General features: G+C 52.5%; 7 protein-coding genes across 7 annotated transcripts; 4 read left to right on the top strand and 3 right to left on the bottom strand.

Moving 5' to 3' along the window:
* Positions 1–73: 73 nt before the first annotated feature.
* Positions 74–391, top strand: A1O9_07412 (uncharacterized protein; the record flags this gene model as incomplete). Its single annotated transcript, XM_013404358.1, has 1 exon — positions 74–391. One exon carries the CDS (start codon positions 74–76, stop codon positions 389–391), a length of 318 nt encoding a protein of 105 aa, XP_013259812.1.
* Positions 392–2,286: 1,895 nt separating this feature from the next.
* Positions 2,287–4,174, top strand: A1O9_07411 (uncharacterized protein; the record flags this gene model as incomplete). Its single annotated transcript, XM_013404357.1, has 5 exons — positions 2,287–2,635; positions 2,685–3,149; positions 3,196–3,322; positions 3,369–3,684; positions 3,731–4,174. 5 exons carry the CDS (start codon positions 2,287–2,289, stop codon positions 4,172–4,174), a joined length of 1,701 nt encoding a protein of 566 aa, XP_013259811.1.
* A 502-nt stretch (positions 4,175–4,676) lies between these two features.
* Positions 4,677–6,263, bottom strand: A1O9_07410 (uncharacterized protein; the record flags this gene model as incomplete). Its single annotated transcript, XM_013404356.1, has 3 exons — positions 4,677–5,651; positions 5,707–5,897; positions 5,984–6,263. The coding sequence occupies 3 exons, from the start codon at positions 6,261–6,263 to the stop codon at positions 4,677–4,679; spliced, it is 1,446 nt and encodes a 481-aa protein (XP_013259810.1).
* A 714-nt stretch (positions 6,264–6,977) lies between these two features.
* Positions 6,978–8,039, bottom strand: A1O9_07409 (uncharacterized protein; the record flags this gene model as incomplete). The annotated part of the gene is made up of 1 exon (XM_013404355.1): positions 6,978–8,039. One exon carries the CDS (start codon positions 8,037–8,039, stop codon positions 6,978–6,980), a length of 1,062 nt encoding a protein of 353 aa, XP_013259809.1.
* Positions 8,040–8,072: 33 nt separating this feature from the next.
* Positions 8,073–8,297, bottom strand: A1O9_07408 (uncharacterized protein; the record flags this gene model as incomplete). Its single annotated transcript, XM_013404354.1, has 1 exon — positions 8,073–8,297. The coding sequence occupies one exon, from the start codon at positions 8,295–8,297 to the stop codon at positions 8,073–8,075; it is 225 nt and encodes a 74-aa protein (XP_013259808.1).
* A 526-nt stretch (positions 8,298–8,823) lies between these two features.
* Positions 8,824–10,274, top strand: A1O9_07407 (uncharacterized protein; the record flags this gene model as incomplete). The annotated part of the gene is made up of 3 exons (XM_013404353.1): positions 8,824–8,943; positions 9,004–9,992; positions 10,082–10,274. 3 exons carry the CDS (start codon positions 8,824–8,826, stop codon positions 10,272–10,274), a joined length of 1,302 nt encoding a protein of 433 aa, XP_013259807.1.
* Positions 10,275–11,281: 1,007 nt separating this feature from the next.
* On the top strand, positions 11,282–12,394 carry A1O9_07406 (uncharacterized protein; the record flags this gene model as incomplete). The annotated part of the gene is made up of 1 exon (XM_013404352.1): positions 11,282–12,394. One exon carries the CDS (start codon positions 11,282–11,284, stop codon positions 12,392–12,394), a length of 1,113 nt encoding a protein of 370 aa, XP_013259806.1.
* Positions 12,395–12,489: the final 95 nt, after the last annotated feature.

Raw genomic sequence — 12,489 nt, 5'->3', positions numbered from 1 at the left:
GTGAAAGCGGATTTGTCAGAAAGATTACAGAGTCCTCGCAACGAAGAGAAACCATCGATTCTACTCCGCAATCATGCACAACGAACCGCGCACAGCCCCTTTCATCGAACCTTTGCTAGCAGTTTGTGGCTCATGGAAGAATCGTGAGATGTACAAACTCTGGCCCTCATTGCTTCGAATCGCGGAACGCTGGAATGAGATGGGGTCTGCCTTGCCACAGTGGCCAACTGCTTTTGGACAAGACGACTTGGAGAGACACAACAAGGAGTTAGAGAATACTGACTACGTACAGTCCATCATGCAAGCGTTTGAGAAGGAGAGAGTGTTACCTGCGGATGGGAGAGTCGATCCAGGTGACTTTGAGACTCTCAAAGTCGTCAATCAAGCTTAAGATAGATTATCTCCTACTGGCCAATCACGAAGAAGAAAAGAGCTTGATGGAGAGAACTTGGCCATGGCAGGATTGGACAGAAAGGGCTGCTCAGCCCAGTTGAGGATCAGGATATATGCATGCATGCACAATGTTACGAGGTTAGAACTGGATTGGCTGGCCTACCGCTTCCCAAAGCAGTGCGCAGTCGGAACCGGCAGCAACGTGGTTGGAATTTAGGTCAACTTCCAGAGAATGCTGGCTGGTAACCCGAATCTGATTGGCTTATGCCTATCCCTGTTGCCACTCAGTCTCGCTCGGACAAGAGCTGAGCAAACCATGAGCCTGAATCGATGTTGAGAGAAACACCTTTGTTGCCCTAGACGGAGGACTGTAATTACCTCGACGACGGTGACCGACCACGACCGACCGTTAGCGAGACGAGTGAGAGACCATCTGGCTGTAAATGTGACCATCTGTCAAAATGCGCATCACTAAAGGCGTGTGTCGAAGCCCAGAACCTGAGCGCCAAATCTCCAGACGGATTTCCGAGTTCCGTGTGCCGTGCTCCGTGTCCCGCGTGTCGTATTCAGCAATTCGGTAGCAGAAAATAGGTGAGCTTAGGGAATGGAGGGTTCAGGAGGCAAATTGATCTAGCTAAGTATCTAGCGAGGTGCTAGAAGGTAGTGTGACTAGAATTACCGCGGTGATAAAGACCGCGCTGTAAGAGTAATAGCCGTACGTTGATGTTCCATGGCTATGCAAAGATGAGAAGTCTAGAGGGATCAACTAGATACCTGCGCCTAGCTATGTAAATACTCCGTATTAGTAGAGATAACGGCGAGGTTTAATCACCGAGGCCTAAATTCTACGAAAATCTCTCACTCCCTTCCCCCCAAAGGGCCCCGGTGCCCTCGAACGGCAAGTGATATTCCGCGTGTAATATTTTGTATTTTGCGTGCAAAACCTAATAGTATAAGAGGCACTATTCCATATAAGGAGCAGATATTTACTAGCGGCCACCAAAATTACCAGATGTGGAATGGTACCTGTCTTGGCAGTTAATTTTGCACGCGAAATACAAAACATCGTACGCGAAATATCACTTGCCCCTCGGAAGCCCCCCCCGTGGAGTCAAGTCCCGTGACTGCCAAGTCATCGACCGCCGCCGCTCCCACCACGCGAGGAACTTTATACGACTTCACTGCACTTCTACGGTCGACCTCTAGGTGACTCGCGAGGCTGCTAACTGTCGGTCAAATTTCACCTGCTAGTATTTCATGGCGAATGATCTGGCTTCGCCTGCCGATGAAAATTTTGTCGAGCCCATCAAGCGGGCGAGCCAGGCCTGCGAGAATTGCCGGTAGCTTCACCCCTTGCAAAGGATGAGCACACTGGAGATAAGGACCAGCATTCGCTAACACCCGACAGACGCAAAAAGTCACGGTGTCCAGGCGAGAAACCACGATGCTCCCTCTGCATACGCCTGAGACAGCGATGTATCTATGCCGAGAAGGCGCCGCGGCCTGACAAAGGGGAGCGAGGTCGAGGTCGCAAGACTCGTCCGATCTTCCCCCTCGCGCAAGGACAGTACGAGGTGAGAACCTTGAGCGTATACTTCATCATCGCCGATTCATGTCTGGTCGCAGTCCATCCGATTGAGCGCAGTCGAGACCAAGCTTTGTGAGTTGGCACAGGTTTTAGGGTCAGTATGCGAAGACTCAGGTCATTCCAGGGTCGTCCTTCAACGTATCGTCTGGCTGTATTGACCTTTTTGACCAGAGCCAAGGGGATTGTCGACTTGGATAATGGAGAAGGACAACACCACGTAAATGAGATGGCTTCTATAGACTCAGCCTCTCCCTCTGGCCCTTTCCGGTTTGCTATATTATACTACTTAGTGGAATTCCGTTAATATGCCTAGAATCACAAACGAACACGAGATCCCAGATGAGATTATAGAAGAAGGCATCCTACTCTACTTCCAACATTTCCATAACCAGCCGTACCCACTTTTAATGGAAACGAGCGATAATGCGCAAGCGTCCGTGGCTGTATATCCTAAGCTCGTGCTGTACCCCTTGCTGGCTGTTAGTTTGCGTACCTGCCAGAACCCTCTCTTCCACAGCAAAGAGGCCATTGTCGAGACGTGTGGGATGTTATCAGAAGCAGCTTGGAACCTTCTGGCCGCTCGATATTCCAAGTTCGACTTTGATCTAGCTTATTTCCAGGCGCTCTGCTTACTAGCCCAGGTCGATTTTGCCAGTAAGTGTCAAATTCGTTACCGCTGTCGCGTGCTGAAACTAGTTCCAAGCTGGCAAGCCGCACCGGGCGCAGGCTCAGGTTGCTCTTGGCTTGAGGCTCGCTCAAACACGTGGCTTGCTTCGCAAAGAAGGCGCCATACCAGAAGAAGAGCATTTGTCGCTTAGCTGGCGTTCAGTCGTGTGGACACTGTTCATGATGGATCGCATTTTCAGTGGCGCAAACGTGAGATCCTCTTGCGTCCCGGCTTCCTCTTTTCAGCTCTTTTTGATGCAATGTGCTCCACTAAATCCCGAAGGCTCTTCTACATCTAAAGAAATCACGTTGCCAACTTCTCCTGGAGACATATTGCGGGCGGGGTCCTTGGACGTCGTTTCGTGCAACATTGTGCTCCTTGATATATGGCATAACGCACTCATGGACGTATTTGACGATAGCTCGTCTGCGCCCGTTCCTTTCTGGAGACATGATTCCACGCATGCGGCCATTGAGAGCCGTCTGATGGAGTTTGAGATGAGTGAGTGGAACGAAACCAGCACTCAGACCTCACTAATCTAGAATAGAAGCTCACCCACACCGTTATACCGCGGTGGGATCTCCCCGTCGTGTTGTACACGAACCTCACCTACGCCCCTTCTTTTCTGCCTGGGTGTTTTACCAAATTCTATATTCGGCCACACGATGTCGCCTGTAAGTGCGCCTCCCACGATGGCGAGCCTACTATTAATCATACTAGGCATCATCCCTTCATCCTATTCATGAAGACTCGTCAACAGCATAATCAAGTCCCTCTAACAACCTTGCAAAAGTCCCATCAGGATTCCATGATCCACTCCAACTGGGTAATCCGGCACATCATCGAGATGGATGAAGCAGGAATGAGCATCTACGATCCCTTCATCGGCTATCTAGTTGCACTTGCAGCCAGTATCCAGCTGGAACATACTATCAACGACAACCCGAAGGTTGCAAATGCTGCCCGCCGCAAGTACGACAAAGCACATGCTTACCTCCAAAGGACGACCAAGATATGGCCTAACGTAGGGAACATCGTAAGTTCGGGCGTAGCGACAGTTTAATCTTTTCTGATAGTCACAGCTAAGCGCACTCGAGGGTATCTCGGTCCGTCTTCACAGTCGCCGGAGCATCAGTCACGTACATGGCGAATACGATGGGGCAATACCTTCCAAGGAGATCTCAGATTTGAACGTGGAACAGGAGGACATCGATCTCATGGCGAAGCTGTTTGATTATGCGGCACTCTCCGCTGAACAGGAGAGGATATCTCCTGCTATGAAGTCGACTCTACGACACCCCCCCGAAGCCTTCGATCTAGCTTCGAGCATTGTCCCGCAAAGTATCATATCCACGTCCAATGACTCGACTGTCATCGAAACTCGGCAGATCCGTTCAGAACCCCTGGCCGTGCCTGAAGAACTCGACTGGCCGAACGAAGATTTCGACATCTTCCCAAATGTTACGAATGATTGGTCATTCTTTGGCCGACCATGGTCGACGTATTCTTCAGAGGGACCAGCATAGCTCCGCCAATATTTCGACTCTAACAATTGAGGCATTCAGTGTTTAGAATGCAATAAATCGGAGATGCCATCCCACGGCCCAGGTAAGCTTGACTAGGGCAGACTTTCGTGAGCCTGGATCTTTCCACTCTGCACTTGTCTTGCTTTTTCCACCTCGCACTGCTGAGTCCTACAAAGATCAAGTGCCAGAATCGCGAGGTCGGAGTCAATAGAAGACCACATAGAGCTCTCTCAGCTTCACTTTTCGGGGTTTAATGATTTGCCAAATGACTCACGGAGGGCCAACTCATACGACTACCCAGTTCTCGAACTCCGTGTGGTCTTTTTGGCTAAGGCTCAACATTGCCATCTGCGCCTGATAGCGGGCATTGCGGTTTGTCAGGAGCATTGATTTCTTTATGTACCTTGTATGGATTAGATAACCTCTCCCTTCTCTGAGCGTGGCTATAATCTAGATAACCGTGCAGATGGAACAACAGATCGCGTTCTCCGAAGCTCAACTCCTACAGTGTGTATCGAAATCCCTCCACTCCATCGATAATCAGACCCTCCTGATCTGCCTTTTTGTTCTGACGCCGGAAGTACTCAGTGATGCCGACCACGTTGATCATGAATACCCCCATGAGGGCGAATGCGGCGTACATGCCGGGCCTATATTTAGGGGCGTCTTGTACTCGAAAGATCTGGGAGCCGACGATGCCACCCACGGCTCCTACCACGATCTGCATGGCGATACCCACTTTTCGAGCCTTGACCGAGACGATGTTGTTGGACATAAAGGTAAGAACGGTCGGGATAATGCATTGAATTCCGGTCATGGAGAAGAATACGCCGGTGAGTTTGCCGCCCGTGTTCGGACCCCAACCCATCAGGAGGAAACCGACGATGGTCACGATCGCATGGCCAAGCATGAACGGTGACCGTCGGTGGATCTTGTCAGCGTAGTAGCCCGTCGCGACAGAGCAGGTGGCTGCGAGTACGTAGGGTGGAGTCTGGAGAATCTGGGTCAGAGCAACAGAAAACCCGAAGGCGCTGAGGATGGATGGCATGAAGAAAGTCAGAGCGTAGTATCCCGCGGCCGGGTAGAAGTATAACATAGACATGGCCCAGATCCGCCAGTCTTTCAATGGGGCTAGTGACTCTCTCAAGGTCGTCTTGTTGTCGAGTTCTTCCGCGCGGTCTTCTCGGAGCCGTTGTCGCACGAGGGCGAGTTCTTCCGGTTTCAGCCACTTGGCCTTCTCGGGGAATTCGGAAACGAATAAGTAAACGAGGACAACACATGCGATCGTAATCAGGCCTGGCATAATGAAGATCCAGCGCCATCCCCGAAGTCCCCCGACTGCCTCCATTTTACTGAACCCGTACGAAATGACGCCGGCGAATCCGGCGAGCGTGCTGGCGAGCGTGTACCAGATTGCGATCCTCGTGTGCGTCTCGTAACGCCTGTACCACGAGGAGATCAGATAGACGCAAGCAGGCTGGGGAGACAAGTCAGTATGAGTGAGTTGGGGCACGAGTATCGATGGTGTTTACATTAAGTCCGCCCTCAAAAAGACCCAGTAGAAGACGCAAAACGGTGAGTTGGACGAAATTCTGCACAAACCCAAGACTCATGGCGACAGCGCCCCATGCACAGATGAGGAACGATAAGTATGGGACGACGCCGATCGGCCGGAGGATGAGGTTACTCGGTAGCTCGGACAGTGCGTAGAAAACGAAGAAGACTATCATGGCGTGGAACGGTCAGCGTCGTTCAGGACAAATCGACGACAGATCAAGAGAGGGGGGGGGACAGAGAGAAGCCATTTACCAGAAACGGCGACATTGTACCGGTTTCCGCCCAAGTCAAGATCTGTTGCCATCCCTGCAACCCTGGCAGAGGCAATGTTGGTTCGGTCAATCGATGACAAGCCTACTAGCAGGATAGGGATGGGCAAGACCCGCCAGTCGATCTTTCGCAGGAGTCGTTTCTCGGCCGAGGTCACAGTGTTGGTAGGAGGCGCATCGATATGAGCGATCACCGATTCCTTGTTGGCTTCTTCTACTGGGTCCACGTTGACATAGGACGATGCCGCCACTTCTTTGTCCATGGCATTGTGATTCATGGAGACGACAACGATAGCGATTGTGTTAGGGGTATCAACAGAGAGCGTTCGAAATTGAAGAGTCTAGTGGATCTTGTCAACACCGTCCGTTTCACGAGCGATTTATACTTTATATAGCGTGTTGGTTGCAAAGCGAGCTGGGGCGATGAGTCTGACGGAAAAGTTCGTCCAGGCGGCAACTCGGATACAGAACACGGATGCGGCATTAGGAAGACTGACACGGAGTGGTATTGATGACCGGTTCGGGCGGCTCCACGTCAAAAGCCAAGTGTATTGCGATTGAGGATTACCAGAGGCAGGGATCACACTCAATCAATGGTACGTATGAAAGCATGAGCGCAGACGACAATGAAAAACCGTGTCTCGTTATCAGGCCACGGCAGTGAAACTTGCGCTGACAGCCTGACAGATTTACTTAGGGAGATGAATACATAATACAGGGAGATCAGACGTGGCTTTGGATGATGACGCCGCGGAACTGAGGTACAACGTAGGATACCTCATCAACTTTATATATCACTTCATTTTTTATCACCAGAGAATACTTTCCTGGATTTTATTTATTCATCAAAACGATCGAGGTATGGCTGCATTCATTTCCATCATGTGTGTTACCACAAAGATCTACAAGCAATGCTTGGAAGGTGCTCGACAAGAAAGTTGAACTTGTTTGCGTATTGCATACGTCAAGAGCCCCTATCATTCCCTAGTGCGGCCTAGGATTACAATCGTCATTTCTGGGGACTTCTTTAGCTGTCCCCCAAGCCAAACATGTGTAACGTTGTCTGGGTTAGCGACGATACTGATATCGTCCAGGGGGTTGGACGTCAGAGCAATGAAATCGGCGTCGTAGCCTTCCGTCAAGATGCCGGTCTTGGGGGCCTGAGGGCCCAGGACCTCTGGGGCAGTGGCAGTGGCAGCCTCGATTGCCTGCAAGGGGGTCATACCGCCCACCTGAACCGCCAGCTCTAGTTCCCTACCATTGTGGCCGTGACTTAATGGAGTCCCTCTCTTGCTGATGCCGTAGTCTGACCCGCTGGCGATCTTGACACCAGCAGCCACCGCGGCCCGGTATGCGTTAGCATGTTGCACCGCTACTGGCTTCAGCTTCTCGTATGCCCTGGCCGACCACGACTCAGCTGTCGTTAAGCCGTCTTCTATAATTCCGCGGGTAGGGACCAGGATGATCCCTTTATCCTTCATCAGCGCAATCGCCTCGTCGTCTAAATAGGTTCCGTGCTCGATTGTGGTGACGCCACCGCGAATCGCCGCTATAATACCGGCCAAACCGTGGGCGTGCGCCGCCATAGCCCGATGGGACCGAGCTGCCTCCTCAACCATGGCCCTGATCTCTTCGTCAGAGAACTGCTGATGCTTCGGGTCGTCACGATCGCTGGACACGCCTCCACTGGTGCAGATCTTGATGCATTTGGCGCCACGGCGCAGTTGTTGCCGCACCACTTTGATACACTGAGGAACACCGTCTGCCACGACAAGCGGAAGGCCATGACAGCCGAGTTCGTGAAACTGGTGCTCTGGCATGGTGTGATGGTCGACATGCCCCCCCGTGCAACTGATCGCAGCACACACTGAGTAGATATTGGGTCCGATGAGCCGACCGGCCTCAATCTCCTGTGAGAGCTCGACCCCCCAGCCTGCCGTCTCGCGGACACTGGTAAACCCGGCGTTCAAGGTGGCTGCGACGTCGTGTGCCGTACGAGTTCCGGCTAGAAATGGCGAGGGATCCACCATGCCGGCCATACTCTGTTCCAGATGCCCAATATAGTGGACATTTCAGTCCCAGAGGCCGGGTAGCAAGACAGGCACCTCGACTGTCCGCTCCTGGGGAACATTCAGACACTTGGGGAGCTTAGATAGACGCCCTGCATAGTCGATCTTTCCTGAAGAAAAAATCAAGATAGCATCTTTGACAGGATCACCACGACCAGGGATGAGAAGAGGAGTTTTCACCGCCGAGCGGTCTGCACCCGCCGTGCTGGAAACTTGGGCATTCGACATGGTTGAATTGTGGTGGTGTCTTCCGGTTGGGTGCGATAATTTGGTTTTTCAGTTAGAAAAATCCTAATGCCACTCAAGCGCGGACAATTATGTAGATGTTGCCCAAGAAACGAATGGAGAGCCGAAGACGTCAAGGGCACAATTCCTGTGGCACGACATCTGGATGCCAATCGTGGGGTTTCCGGTTTCCGGCTTCCGGCTTCCTAACTCCGTGTTATGGGGGACTAAACCGGCTTTTCAGCCGAATGAAAGCCACGAGATGCAGGGTCGTTCTTTACCTTTACTCGTTTTTGCTATTCCGCTTACCCTGATTCACAGTACCGCTCTCCGTGGGAAAGGATGGCGACCCACCCCATCCAAAGCATCTCAATCACCCCGGACCACGGGTGTCGGCTCACGGTCAGGGTGCTTAAACCTGGGCTCGATCACGTGCCGATATGGTCTTATTGGCCTCGACCGGGGAAGCCCCTCTGGAACCAAAGTTTTGGGCCGGACGAAAACGCAGCTGGTAGGCCATAGCGACAGAATGAAGAAAGATTGGGACATCGTCGTGGTCGGTGCCGGGGTTTTTGGCCTGACGACGGCGCTTGAGCTCGCGTTGCAAGGATACCGCAATGTCACCGTCCTGGATCGCCATGTGCCTCCGGTAAGAAGAGAAAGGTCGTTTCCCACAACCCCAGACTCTGCTGACCTACGGACTCAACAGGTCCCTGACGGCTCCAGCGTGGACATCTCACGTGTCATCCGATTCGACTACGCCGACGATCTCTACCTGAAGCTGGCCTACGAGGCATATCAGAAATGGTCCCAGTCACCGAAATATAGAGATATATTCAACCCCGCGCCTGTCGTCTTAACCAGCAACCATAATCCGGTCGGAAGGTCGTATATCCAGAAGACCACCGGCGCTCTAGATCGAGCGCACCTCCCGTGGGCAAGGTTAGAATCCGCTGACAACACGCGACGTCTGTACCCAACCATAAGTGGCTCCCTCGCCGGACCCGATTTCATAGGCTACCATAACCAACAGGCCGGTTGGGCAGACGCCCAAAAAGCTATCGCCAGCCTCCGCGACGAGTGCATCGTCCGAGGGGTCTCGTTCGTGTCAGGTCGTGCTGGCACCCTTGTTGGATTCGATCGTACCACCTCAGGGACGATCCGCGCTGCCAGGACTATTGCTGGCACTGAGGTCTTGGCCGACCTGTTCATCCTGGCTGCTGGCGCGTGGGCGGCCAGCCTGGCGCCCATGTATAACTCGACTCTCTCAACCGGCCAAGTGCTCGCATACCTCCGTCTGTCGCCGGAGGAGATGGCCAAGTACCAGCGACTGCCTATCTACGTCAATTTCGCTACGGGATGGTTCAATTTTCCACCACACCAAGACACGTCGCTGTTGAAGATGGCCGTGCACGGATGGGGTTATGAGCGCTCTCCGAACGAATCCGAGCGCAAAACCCTCAAGTCTGATGTGTCGACGCCACCGCTGGCCGTTTCCAATAGACGCAAGAACTACATCCCGTCGGACGGGGAACGCCGACTACGTGACGGCCTCAAGGAGCTGCTGCCCGAACTCGCCGACCGACCGTTTGAACGGGTGGCCGTGTGTTGGTACACCGACACACCCACAGGTGACTTTATCATGGACTACCACCCGGACTATCGTAATCTTTTCCTCGCCGGTGGTGGCAGTGGACAGTACGTATTTCCCTTCCACAACTCCTTCTTGCATGGCGATGTATGCGTGTCGATTTTGGATCTACTAACCCGCGCTCTTCCAAATGCAGTGCCTTCAAATTCTTGCCAGTACTGGGCAAGTACACAACCCTTGCGCTCCACAAAAGTCTCGAGCCTGCTCTCGCGAAGAAATGGCGGTTCCGCACTGAGTACAAGGATGTGGCCAATGCGTTCCCAGGCGATGGAAGTCGCGGAGGGCCGGAAAGACGACAACTCCATGCAGATGAGCATGCAAAGTTGTAGGCCGGTAGGAATCGATGGCCAAAGGTGGAATTAGTTCTTCCATCGGTCTCTACGTGGTGAACTGTTCAGGAGACAACGAGAGACCAGGGCTTGCCCTTACAAGGGATGCAGCACGATATACCCAGGTCAAAGAAGTATATATTTAGAAAGCACAGTACCTGCCCAAAAGCACAGTGTTCCGAAACGACCTTATAGCCGCAATATCTGAATTCCAAGGGAGGAATGTGCATGCCAGCAGCCCCCGAGCCCCATGTTGCAGACCCAACCTGCCGACAGCAGGGCTCGGCGATAATGTGATATGATAACTGTGATCAGTACAAGTAGCGTGTCAAGACACTGATTATCAGCAACAGAAGCAAGAACCCTTTGAAAGATGTACGTTATTGATTGACGGGATATGCTTATGCATGTGGTCTGTCAGAACCACCAATACCTCTGAACCAATCACACATTGTTTGAGCAGACCCACCGACACCGACCCATCCAACATGCAAAACTAACTCGGCTGTGAACCTTATTTGATCAACAACGTGGCGAGCACATTGACAGCCGGCCATGATCATCTTCTGGTACCATTGCCACAACTATAGGCTATGGTCCCAGGTGTCCAATGGCGAATCTCGAAACGGTTTGTCCTCTGGGGCCCCTGGTCATGGGCCACGGAAGACGGAAGACAGAAATTCTGGATCGAGATTTGTCACTCAGGTAGCCCAGGCAGGGATGCTGCGCATATCCCATGGTTCAATGGTCAGCCAGGTGATTTCTCGCTCACAGCCGGTCGCGGTCCCTGTCCATTATTTTCTAGTGTCATCACAATACCACTGGAACTACAGAGCTCTTTTCCACCTGCTTTCAAGATTAGTGACTTTACTCCGCGGCCTTTAGTGAACGGTGCGGGCGCCCCGTACTCTATATATTGGCCTCAAATCGCCTGTGGACCGAGAAGACTATCGGCAGCTTGCGAGAACCTTTGATCCCTTCCAAATAGCTCTAGTGTCACGGTCATCATGCTTTCTCTCGTTCTACTGCCCTGCCTTCTTCTTGGCACCTTCGCGCAAGCAATTCTGCTTCCAAGTCCCCCGGGATCGGCCAATGTTCACATCACTCATTTCCCTCTGACTGATACAAATCGTGTCGACCCTTTTGCACCGTGTTGCAATCAACCACGACGGCTGATGGTAACACTATACCAGCCAGCCACCTGTCAACAGAACGAAGCCATTACCTACATACCGCCGACATCAGCGGCTTCATTGAAAACGGTGTTTGGTCCCTACCTACCAAATATAAGCTTCGACAACTTCCAGCTACAAGTCTGTCCCGAGACCCCAGTGAACAACGATGCGCCGCTTCTATTCTTCTCTCCCGGTTACCTAGCCCCTCGCGTGGTATATGCTGTTGTCTTGCAGTGGGTTGCCTCGTTAGGCTTCAACATACTCGCCATAGATCACCCCTATGACGGAGCAATTGTTGAGTATCCGGACGGCAGTTATGTGGAATATGCCAATGTCACAATCCCCGACGAGATCCTCACATTACTCGCACCTCGCGTTGCAGACGTTTCTAGCGTATTGAACGCGGTGACTAATAGTACGCGGTGCCAGCAGCTTGGAATACCTACGCTTAATACTGAGCGAATGGCTGTCTTCGGGCACTCATTGGGAGGCGCTACAGCAGCTGGTGCTATGCTGGTAGAGCCCCGACTTCGGGCTGGCTGCAATATAGATGGGGGCCTTTGGGGAGAGGAGATTACCACGAACAATGATCGTCCGTTTCTACTACTTACTGCAGAGAACCACCCGGCGGCGGATACATCTTTGGAGGAGAACTGGCCTTACCTGACGGGCCGAAAGTGGCACTTGGAGATCAGTGGTACGGCACACAACACTTTAACCGACTTCCCGATCTTGTCAAGCCTCCTCGGGACCAACCTGACTGATCCGGCTGTTGAAGCTTTCATTGGAACGATTGATTCGATCCGTATACTGACGATTCTGCGGGAATATATTGCAGCGTTCTTCCATGAAATACTCGAGGCGAAGCACGAGGAGCTGCTCGAGGGACCAAGCATGGATTTTCCTGAAGTTCCCTTCCTGGATCTGTCGTCGGGCAGCTACTAGTAAGGTCACCTGTGCTCTTTCGGACGTACCCAGGATGCCAGGCTGGACGGGGGATGTACAGGTGGTCACGGCCACGAATCGCTGGGTGGGACGGA

The sequence above is a fragment of the Exophiala aquamarina genome, assembly GCF_000709125.1.
Source record: "Exophiala aquamarina CBS 119918 chromosome Unknown aczIA-supercont1.5, whole genome shotgun sequence".
Taxonomy (NCBI): Eukaryota; Fungi; Ascomycota; class Eurotiomycetes; order Chaetothyriales; family Herpotrichiellaceae; genus Exophiala; species Exophiala aquamarina.
The sequence above is the reverse complement of the archived record's forward strand: the minus strand, read 5'-3'. Positions and strand labels throughout refer to the sequence as shown.